Genomic DNA, 11,370 nt, shown 5'->3' with positions numbered 1-11,370 from the left:
CTTTACTACTGTCCTGCTGCAGGAGATAAGGACCTCTTTGTAAGCTACCAAAAAAGCCTCTCTAGCTTTCACACTTAGTTTCAATTGTTTGGTAACTGCTTTTCCTTATCTCTGTAAAATGCCAACAGTTGCGTAACAATCAGCCAATTCCATTGTCCTTGTGTGAGTTGTTGCCCTGCACTTTTCAAATCCCTGAGTCATTTCACCGGCCAGGGTGAGTCCCTGCTGTCCAATCATTCTCTTAAGTTACCACTGGTGAAAAATTTTCTGGCTGGAAACTGTTTCTGTCTGTATTATTTTTCTTTCAAATTTTTCTTGCCAATTGAATAGTCCTTCTTTGGTTCCTTTCTCTTGCAATACCTTATCATCTACAGCTGAGAAAGGCTTGTTGGTACTTCCAGCATTCTGCCTGGAAATCTCCTTCCCCACCTCCAACAAGTTCAGTAGGTACATTTTCTATCTTAAGTACAACAGGTGCCCATTTCATAAATTACCCCCCACTGTATGACAGTGATCCTTTCCAGTGTCCAATTGCAATTTCTTCCTTGTTTATCCAGCCTCTACTTATAGTCTTCTTGCTGCTCTTTTAACCTCTGTCTGCTGCCTGGTCCCAGAGTCAATGCCACGTGTTTTAGGTTTTAATTATGGCGGTATCCCACTTCTATGTATTGATTTCTGTTTGTGTCCACCGCTGAATGACAAATCACCCTAAAGCTTAGTGGCTTAAGACAACACTGATTTATTAATTTCTCACAATTCTGTGGGTTAACTGGATGGTTAGTCTTCTCATTTTGCTGGTTGTGCTGCCTTTGACTTTTGTTTGCCTAGAGGCTTGAATGTTGGGATGGTTCCATGTGATTCCGGGGCCTCTTTTTCCATGTGAACACACATCTTCAAGGATGCTAGCCCAGGCTTCTTACATGCAGCTGACTTTTAAGAGGGCCAGTGAGGAAACTGCAAGACCTCTTAGGGCCTAAGCTCTGGAACTTACACAATGGTTCTATTGGCCAAAGCAAGTCACAAAGCAAATCAAGATTCAAATGGCTGTCAGAGAAACAGCAATGCCTTAAAAGTCGGAGGAGCAGTAAACTCGCATTGCAAAAGAACATGGAGGGAGGCTGATTCACTGAGGATTGTTATTTAAAGATCTACCACACTTATGTGAAGTTTAAGATGCCCGTTAGATACACAAGTAGAGATATCAGTTAGGCACTTGGCTGTACGTGCCTTGATCCAAGAGCGGGGTTCAGGCCAGGGAAGTAAATTTGGAAGTTATCAGCATACAGACATGATGCTTATGTGAATCGTCCTGCCCCTCTTCCCCGCCCGCCCCCCACCACCCCAGGTTCCTGGTTTCTGTGTAGGGTCTGGACTGTGGACAAGGCAAGGTGCTTGCAGAGTGCGGCTCTCTGCAGCCAGAGCTGGGTGGAGGCGAGGGGAAGGGGAAAATTCCATTCTTGTAGTGGCCCCAGGTCTACTTCCCCATGTGGGCATAGAACATTCCGCTAGCTCTCTCCTTCCCCTCCCACCACAGTAGAGCCGCAGGCGTTAGGGATGGTGTTAGGACAGCTGGCCTGCATGTGGAGAACGTACATCAGGAAACCATTCCAATGCATTGTTTTGTCACCTAAAGAAAGGAACCCAGGAAAATGGGGACCAAGGCACCATCTTCTTTTTGTTGTATTGCGTTTGCTGCCGGCTAGGAAAGCTTTACAAAAGCAACCAGATTCCCACTGCTACCACTTCTACCCACGTCTCCTCATTCTTCATCCAGAAGACAGTAATTTGGGCATCACCTCAAAGTGTCTGACAGTACTTTGTAAACCCAAACCTGATCACCCCTATTTTACATTTTTTGTGTTTCTTGGGAGAAAGGGGCTGTTTGCTGTCATGGTTTTAATATGTGGAAGAGAGAAAAGCAAGGACGAGGTAGAGTCTACTATTTCTGAAAGAAAGGTGGTTTTTAGAGTGATTCTAAACCAGCAGGAACGATGGAGGAGATCACCCCAACTTGTCCAAAACGGGAAGGAAAGAGGAGGGTGAATTAAGAGTTGGAGGCTGCTGCAGACCAAAAGTTCCAGTGCTGCCTGCTCTTCTGTGAGTTACTCTTCTCCATACTGTCTTTACGAAAATGAACACCACCTAAGGCTCTCGTTTCTGTAGCTGCACCAACTTTCACCTGCCTGATAACTTAGGAAGAGTCGGGAATCTGTATTCCCTACATGCTCCCCAACCTTAACACAGTTCTCCCCACACTTGTTAATTCTCCAAGGCTCTATTTTTAAATTGGTCCTGTCAATTTTTGCATTCTCTCCATGCCTGCTTCAAAGCCCAGGGTTGGGTCGGGTTGGGGTGAGGCATGCACAGGAGTTTCTGGCTCCAATGCTCCTTTCCTGAGCTGAGCTGGGTTGCACTAATTGACCTCGAGGGTCTCAGCTATAGGTGTTTGTTAGATCTCGTTAGGCTTGTAATTAGTACAGAGAATCTAGGTCAGAGGCAACTGGTTGGAGTGGTGGTCTCAGGGGGCATGAATGCAGGCAGGGAATAGCAAACAGATTCCTTATTCTGTGGGTGGGGTGAACCAGGGACAGGGGACGGTGGGACTGGTGTCATACCCTCATACAAATAGACGCAGGGTCATGTGCTGAAAGACACTCAAACTCGTGTGTGTGTGTGTGTGTGTGTGTGTGTGTGTGGTGTTCCCTCCCACATTTACTCGGGTTTCTTTCCAACCTCTCCATATATGGTGTGGCTCTCAAGCGGGCTGGGGATTGGCTGCTGTTGTTGGGAGACTGGGAGGTAGGAAGAAAGCAGAAAAAGAAATGAACCAGGCAAGGAGATGGGTGAGGAGGGGGAGGGGGCTGTAGCTGAGCCCCGAGGGTGCAGAATGGGGCTGGTCCGCTTGCCTGTGACGTTAAGAAAGGGGCAAGATTCTTTGGGACTGGTTTTGGAGGGGAATGAGGTAGAATCTACCATTGGCAGAGAACTTGTGAGAGAGCTCTTTTCCCAGGGTCAGAGCTAGGCTTAGCACGGCATGGCTTATGAAGGCTGGAGCGGGAGTTAGAGAAACTTGTGGGTCCCACCCTACCTTTTCTTTTCCCCCTAAACAACCTACAGCTATGCTTTGGAAATAGGGAAATGCATGCGAATTAACTCATCTGCTTTCCAGGGCAGCACCTCAGACATCCTTCCATTGGAGCAAGACCAGGATTGTTCCCCAAACCCGCATCTGTTCCTTAAACCCCTACTTAACAATTTAATGGGGAAGAACAGGAAAGGTTGAGAAATACGTTAGTGAAATATGAAATGGCATTCGTTTTTCCACCTGTCTCTACCCTTCTCCCCCTTTCAATTCTTTGTCCTGGATTCCCTCACCTCCCCATTTTAGGGCCTCCCTTTTCCAGTTCATCTGTGTAAGAGAATATAGCAAAGTTGTTGGGAGAGAGGAGGGGAGGAAGAATAAATATACATCCTGAAAAAGGTCCGCTGGTGACTGTGTAGCAAGCAAGTCGCCCCACACCCCCCAATCTACCCACTTACCCCAGAACACGGCGACCGTGACCTGGAGAGGGAGGGAAATGTTGCAGGTAAAGGAACTGGAATGGAGGGAGGAAAGAGGTGCTGGGAGGAGGGGGGAGGCTAGAGTGACAGCATTATTGTCCTCCAGTCACAGTGCCTGTGCTCATTCTTTGTTAACAGAAATCATACCGGTGGCCCACCATCAGGGGACAATTTGAGCTGTTTTTCTAGTGGGAAGCCTGGCTTTGTGCTTAGCTCTGAAATTCTTGAAGAAAAGAATTTTTCATGCTCTTCCCTTCTATCTCAGGCCTTTAGCACAGCACCTGACACTCTGTCCTTGAAGGAGAGGTTGTGGGCACAGCCTGTGGACTGGATCAGAACACGGACTAGAACAAAGTGACAGGGATTAACCGCATGCCCTAGGCCTCATTCAGACCGGACTCCTGCCTCCTGAGCTAGCTGTTCACAGCCCAGAGTCAAACTAATAAAAGCAGCTGCAGCAGCCACAGCCGCCCTTCACTCAGTGCCCGCAGCCATTTGTCAACTGTCAGGCATTTTCCGTAGGTTGTCTTTACCCGTCCAACAATAACTCCATTTTGCAGATGGGAAAACTGACACTCGGAAGGCTTGCGCCCTGCCCAGGGCCTCGTAACTACTGAGGGTCTGAACCCAGATCTGTCTGGTTCCAAAGCTGGGCTCATTTTGCCACCTCATGTTCTGGTTCTGATGCCTGAAGACCCAAGGAGTCCAGTGCCCAGCTCTTGGTCTCCTAGGGTCCTGGATCCTTCTTTTCTGCTTCCCCCCACCTGTCATTCTCCTCCAGTGTCTCCCTCCATCTCCTAGCTCCCCTGGGAGCCACAGATAAATGGCATGTTGGGATATACATGCCATTCTTGCTTATGTCTTTTTCTTCGTTATGTGGGAACGACAAGGAAGAAAAAGAGATAAAAGGGATAATGCTGGTAAAATAAAATTAATACAAAGATACAAACCTATAACAAGAAAATATAATTTTAATCTAGACTTTCAGTATTTATGACAATGGGTGGTTGTGCTGACCATGTGTAGAGTCTAAGAGTGAAGCCTGCTCGGGGGCCACGAAGTCTGAAGACGCAGAATCCCTCTCCTGCTAGCTCAGGAACCCCTTGGGATGATATTTATTTAGGTAACACTTCTCCCTTACTCCTTAGCAGATACGTTCCTTGGGGAAAAGACTCGTAGAAAACTACGGGCTAGATCTAAGGACATCATCACGAGTGTAAACGGTGGGGGACGAGAATGGGGCTCTCTTCCTAGGGACGTGTAGCTTGGAGAGGTCCTGTCTTGCTTTCGTGGGTTGTGGGAGCAATGTCAGAGCAGAATGAGAATTGAAGATTTTCCTTCTGTTCCTCTGACCCCACCTTCCTGCATGTCACATCAGGGCAGCCTCTGGCCAGGATCTACAGGTAATTTGTCCCCATTTTCTCCTCCTTCTCCCCTCACCCCCCAGGGAAGCTCTAGGCCTTGGCCCTCGGAGGCAAGAGACTTAGGGAGGCAGGTTAAGCCAGCCATGGGTACATGTCAGTGTTTTTTAACCTTTCACTCACTTGGTTCATGAGGCTCTGTCCCCTTCTTTCCAGAAGTCACTCCTACCTTGCCTTCACAGTTCTCTGGGCCCTCTCACTGCCACTGACCCCAAGCTTAGATGCTTCAGAGGAAAGAAGCAAACAAATAAGATGAGGTGTGTACCATCTGCCACACACACAAGGATGCAGGGGAGCTTGGCAACTCCACAGCGGGTCAGGAGGCTGGTGGCAAAGCATAAAGATGTTTTTCTGAAGCTGGGGCTCGATTAGTGTTAGAAGAGGTTTGAGGAAGGAGAGGCTACAGGAAACCCAGCTTGGCCGAAAGAGGAACCTGGGCACATGTTCGGTTTTCCCCTTCATCTGACCCAGCTTGCATCACAAATCAGTTTCATTCTGAGTCTGGTTCTTCTGAGGGGTCAGCTGTCCTTGGTCCCCCTGCGCTAGGCCTCCAGCCAGTTGACCAAACCAACCCCGTCCGTCAGCATTGTACCTTTGAGTCAGTGCTGGGAAGGGTGCGGGAATGGAGGGAGGAAACCCATTAACTAAGAGAGCTGGGCAGCTCAGTCTCCATCAGGCTCTGCTGTGAGCAAGAAGCTGGGTGGGGCGGGGAAGATTCAATTCCCCAAATGCTCGCGGCTGGGATGTTCCACTAACGTGTGTGCGGACAGGTGGCACTCACTGGCTCCCACATCCTTGGAGCTAGAGCTGAAATTTCACCCTCAGATTGAAAACCTGGAATGGGACATAAAACACGCCCCTCCCAGACTGAGCAGCCTGTACCCGTCCCTGGGGGCAGCAGTGTGCTCCCCACTACGCCTCAGAGGGCTGGAGCATGTGAAACCGTCAGACTGTGCCTTTGTTTCCCTTTCTCTCTGTCCGGGGGAAGCTTTTTCATACTGCTGTAGGGGTCACCTGCTCACATCAGAGGCAATTTAGGTCTCAGAGTGATGGAGGTGGGGTGAAGAAGGAAAGGGGGTTGGGAAAGGGGGTTGCAGGAGGGCTGGGCATCAGCAAGAGCAACAAGTCTGATTGTGTTTTTGTTTTGTTTTTTGTTTTTTTTTTGACTGAGGTAAATAAAAAAGCTTTATCCTGCAACAGTTGGAGATAGGAGTCTGTGCGTCACCCACAAGTTCCAGACCCTGTCCCATTCCTTCACATTAGGCTCTTGCGGTACTGACTGTGCTGGGTGGTCTGTCTGAGGTGGGGGTCGGGGGTCTGCAGGTCCATCTGTCTGTACAGGTCCCTCAGCTCCCTGACTTCCTGCAGCACCCTCTTCGCCTGACTCCAGTTCGATGACGCCTCTCCCAGCAGCCGCTCTGTCTCCAGCAGCAGCTGCTCTGACTCAGAGTCGGGAGGAGACCGAGGGGGGTCCTTGGCCTTTCGCTTCCCATCTCCCAGTCCCTGAACCTCTGCCAACAGCTCCTGAGTCTTCTCCAGTTTCCTTGCTACCAGGTCCTGGATCCGGGACAGCTGCCCCGGGTGGGGAGGGATGAGGGTTGGGGGGTCCTCGGCCCGCAGTTGGAGGGTGCAAGCTGGGGCAGTGTCCCGCTGAGACAGGATCTCCTCCAAGGAGGCACAGCGGCCTTTCTCTGCAGGCGTCAACTTCTTGGGTGCCTGGGGGGTGTAGGTGGCCCCCTTGTCTGGCTTCTGCCAAGGTCGGGGCAGGCCGCCCGCCCGGTCTGCGGAGGGCTGGATACGGTCTGAGTCAGCTCTCCGCCGGCTGCCCGCCAGCTGGGCCACAGACTTGTCCAGGTCAACCCGAAAGCTCTCGGCACAAGAGGTTGGCTCCTCAGGGGAAGGGTCTTCCTCTTGGATCAGGTCCAAGGTCAGCATCCCATCCGAGGTAGAGGTCGAAGCCTGGAGGGGGAGAGGGCAGGAATGGAGGGGGCACGCTGTCATCAGAGGGCATTTCAGGCGTAACCATGGTCGTTTTCCTCATGCTTTCCCCAATGAGAAGCCCGCCCTCCTGAAGAGCCTCTTTCTAGCTGCTATTTCAACTCTAGGTGCTACCGCTTATTCCTTGGATAGTGATTTGAACTTATTTCTTTATTTTTCTGTGATTTAAAGTGATTTCTCCTATTTATTACCCATGTTCTCCACTTTACTAAGAACTTCCTGAAGAGAGTCATCTTCCTCTGTATCGTCGACTCTAAGCACCAAACTGAGTTTGACACGAACAGTAACTGTCCTCTTCCCTCTGCATTCCCCGAGCCATACGCCTAACCCCCTCTGCTGCTGGGAACTCAGAACCCCTTGGCTTGTAATAAAACTTGTTCTCCAGTCTCTAGAATACTGTAATTTAAAAAAAAAGTAAGAAGCGTATTGAGAACGTCAGACGTATGGACACATGTTTTGGTCATTCCTCATCGCTGCCCTGCGGCAGGCGTAATTACTGCCCTCGGTACAGCTTCAGGGCATCATGAGCGTAAACTGCACAGCTGGGTTCCACCTTGGTCTGTCAAAGCCTGTGTTCCTTCTACCATCCCTTTCCCTAGAGGCTTAGGAAGAAGCCACCACCACTCTGTACGGTGGTTCCCTGTGATGCTTCCTCCCCTGAATGCCTGTGGAATGTCAGGACAGCCGGCCACCAGACAGTAGCTTCTACTGCCTTTTTGCTTTCCCTGTGGGTATGTCTCATTTTCCCAGAGGGACAGTAATTTATGGAGGGCAGGGGCTTTTGAACTCAGTACCTGCCGAACAAATACTTTTGAATTGGAGGACTCAGGCAGGGGGGCGGGGTGGAGGGACTTCCCCCAGCCTTTGACCTTGGCATCACAAATGTCTCTGGTGGGCTCTCTGAGATACAGCCCTGTCTGAGATGGACATGGAATTGGGCCTTCAGCAATTTCTACTTTCTTACATACCACGGCCATTAGGTGTCCCCGAGTTGGGGGGCGGCGGGAGTGTTGGATTTTTGCCCTGTCTCGAGTGGGGTGGGCGAGATAGCTGTCCTCTTCAACGGTGACCTGAAGAGAAGTACTATGTGAGTCATGAGTGCTCTTTGGAGACTCTGTCCCACCCCTGCATCCCCGGGAGTAGAACACGCCTGGACTGGGAAATAAACTCCCTATGTGAATTGCTTCTGAGCAAATCCAAGGGCAAGGGGCTTAATGACTACGCAGGGCAGGGCCTCCTCCAGTGAGCCCAGGGTTGGCCCATGCGTTATAGAACAGGGAAAGGGGAGCTGGCAGAAGAGACTTAGAGGGCAGAAAGAGAAGAGGGTTTTCCAAAGGGAGTTATCCCTTTGCCCCAGTCACCCCCCGACAGCGAGCCCCCGACCTCATCCAGGACGCGGTTCTTGGCTCTGGTGATGGCGGAGCTCAGGGCACTGATCCAAGACTCCTTCTCTTCCGGACTCACCGCCAGGAAGATCAGGTTGGGTGCCTATGAGGGGAAGATTCTTGTTTCACCAAAGTTTTAGAGTTGGGACCTCACCTTGGTAGCAAAGAAATAAGAAATCATAATTTCATTCTCTTAGACCCAGCTCCTGGAAGGAGAGAGTTTGCTTCCAGAGTCATCCATAACTTAAGGAAACCAGCCTCTATTTCTGCAAAATACCATAGCATGGCTGTTGTTTTAGAAATGACCAAGGAAGAGCTAAGAAGGGCAGTGGATATTAATATGGCACTGGAGATAATTAGAGGAGGTTTGGTAAAGGATGGTACTAAAATAGAGACCTTTGACTGTTTGAAATAGAATGTGATAGGAATGGTTCCTTCAGAGAAATTCGATTCAGAAACTGAACCACCTATCAAAGTATAGGGAAAAGTGATTTTCTCCCAAGAGATGTGCGTGTGTGTGTGCATGTGCATACACGACATTTGCTCACACAAGGTGGGGCGGGAGAGAAAGAGAAAGAGAGAGAGACAGAGTCAGAGACAGAGAGACAGAGAGACAGAGACAGAGAGAGAGAGAGAGAGAGAGAGAACCTTTGTTTGAAGGCTGGCTTGCCTAGAGGAAAGGAAATGGCCACAATATTCTCAGGTTAAATAATGAAATCCAGCAGAGACCAATAATCCAGGGCCGCTGGGCCAAGTGAGCTGAGAGGGAGAACCGAGGGGCGGAAGGTGTTCTCCCGTGCCCTGCACTCCCGACCCGGTGGCCCAGTGGCGCAGGTGGCAGAAGCATACCGTGTTACCGGGCTGCTTGGAGTGGGCAAGAGTAAACTTGCTATGGTTTTTCTTGCTCCTGCTCTTGGATTTCCGGAGCTCTTCACACTTCTCATAGTCACTCAGGTCGAACACCTCTTGAATATTTTTCTCATCTTTCACCTAGGGGAGGGGTGGAGTGAGGTGATGAGGATAAAATTACTTAGTCCCTTCCCCCAAATTATTAATTTAGAGTGGTCTTGGGAACCAGAGGAAGCCTGAGTTGAAGGGATGGCTGACAGGACAGGAAAGGGCTGTCCTACCCAGGGCCACCAAGGCCCGACAGCAGGGGACAGCACTGGGGCAGCCCCCAAGTACTGACTCCTTAGGTGGGTTTCCGGTCAAAACCCTTCTCTGCACTGTCCTTAGCCACGGTCCCGTTTCCAAAGCCCCAGTATGTCTCCCTTCATCATGACGCCCGCTTTGCCCTTCAAAGAACATGGCTTACATGGCTAATAGGTTAATCCTGTCTTCCTGAAGTCAGCAAGACCTGGATGGCCCTTGACTGTCCACAGGGAGGAGATGAAGGCAGAGCCAACATCAGGTGATGTCTGGAGGCCACGAAGGGCTGCCTCTGGTCTCCCCATCATGTCATGTTGTGTCTTTCTCACCCCGCCTGGCTCTCTCCTCAGATATACTCTCTAGAAAGAGAGTCATCTACCTCCTTCATTTCAGGAGTGTCAGCACCGCAGGAACAGCAGCCCTCTGCGTTCAGTTTGTTCAGACAAGCTGGAAAATACACCTGTGGCTCCTACCCCTCCTGCCTCCCTTTAAGGTGCTGTGACAGCCCCGCCTAAACCTAGCTCTGCCAGGTTTGAAAAGCCATTTCTATCCTCCACCTCTCTCTGGGCAAAGATGCGCTTACACTCTCCCTGGAGGACTAAATTTCAGACTTGGGAAAAAGTATTCTGTTACCTGTTTCCTTGATTCCATTTTGAGAGCCTAAGTCCTCTTACTGCCAGGCAGTTCTTCCCTGTGTCTACCCTTAGCCCTTCCTGCTTGCAGTATCTATCTCGCACCCTGGTTCTACCCTTAGCAGATTTGTCCAGCACTTGGCTCTTAACTGTCTGGCTGAATGTCTAACCAGAGACTACAAGTCTATCTACATCCTCTAACCCCGACCAGCATTTTCTGAGTGCCACGAAGCAAGTCCCAATAACATTTCTTCCAAGGTCCGTTTTTAACCTCGGGAGTTTTGTTTCCTCTCTCGTAAGCTGTTCCCCACAGCCCTGGTGCTCGGCAGCTGTGGCTCATGGACTGTCTGGAGGACAGCAGCTTGCAGGAGGAGAGAGCCATTGCTGGCCCAAGAGTTGCCTGTGACTAGCAAGCTGCTCCCCTCCGCTGCTGGAGCCTGGAGGTGGAAGGCCCTGGGAACAAGTGGGTCCTGTTTTCTTGAGATGAGAGATGAAAACCACCAGCACTTGCCTTGTTAAAACTAAACAGATAAAAGTAGCCTCATGTCTTCTTTGGAAGGCATCCATTCTCCCTGACTGGAATTATTTCACAAAAGAGTCTCCACTTGCCAAGCTCTGAAATAGGAATAGTATGTGTGGAGGTGACTTCATCGATCCTGCCGGTTCTTGTCAGCCTTGAAGTGGAGAAGTGGTTCTCTCTTCCATCCCCAGCCCATTTCTGCCCTTGTGTCTGCCCGTCCTTCTGACTTGCTGCTGGACCCAGGGCGCTGACAGAGGTGAGAGCTGGTCATGCAGCCCATGCCAGTGAATGGCTGCTCACACAGCCACTGTTTCCGCAGGGCTTGGCTCCTCCAGGGCCCTCCCCTCTCCAGGGCTCCTCAGCTTCGGGCTGGGACGGGACCAGAGCCCTTGAAGGATTGTGGGTGGACGTGGACAAGACGCTGGCAAGGGGTGTCCAAGGACAATTCCCAGAAACATGGGCAAGGATGTAGGATGATGCATCACTGCTCCTCTCCCCCTCCTTCCTCAGAGTTGAGACTATCGGCAGAGGCCAGAAATCTTGGAGAGGAAAGCACTGGGCGTGTGTATGTAGCCAGGGGAAGAGAGTTACTTGTTCTGTCTTCCTTAGGGGAAGGGAGGGAAGGAAAGGGAGAGGAAGGGAAGGGAGGGGGATATGCTGGCTTGGACACAGCTGATAAGGAGCTCCGGGGAGCAGGAGGCATG

At 50.6% G+C, this 11,370-nt stretch overlaps 1 protein-coding gene across 1 annotated transcript in view; it reads right to left on the bottom strand.

Moving 5' to 3' along the window:
• Positions 1-4,514: 4,514 nt before the first annotated feature.
• Positions 4,515-11,370, bottom strand: part of PLEKHO1 (pleckstrin homology domain containing O1) — a 9,673-nt gene continuing 2,817 nt past the window's right edge. The window contains exons 3-6 of the mRNA XM_025052304.1: positions 9,215-9,355; positions 8,364-8,468; positions 7,949-8,050; positions 4,515-6,941 (exon numbers count right to left, since the gene is read on the bottom strand). Coding sequence (XP_024908072.1) covers positions 6,237-6,941; positions 7,949-8,050; positions 8,364-8,468; positions 9,215-9,355 — 1,053 coding nt within the window. The 3' untranslated portion in view covers positions 4,515-6,236. The remainder of the gene's footprint in view (positions 6,942-7,948; positions 8,051-8,363; positions 8,469-9,214; positions 9,356-11,370) is intronic.

This window comes from Pteropus alecto, unplaced genomic scaffold, assembly GCF_000325575.1.
Source record: "Pteropus alecto unplaced genomic scaffold, ASM32557v1 scaffold106, whole genome shotgun sequence".
NCBI classification, from domain to species: Eukaryota; Metazoa; Chordata; class Mammalia; order Chiroptera; family Pteropodidae; genus Pteropus; species Pteropus alecto.
The sequence above is the reverse complement of the archived record's forward strand: the minus strand, read 5'-3'. Positions and strand labels throughout refer to the sequence as shown.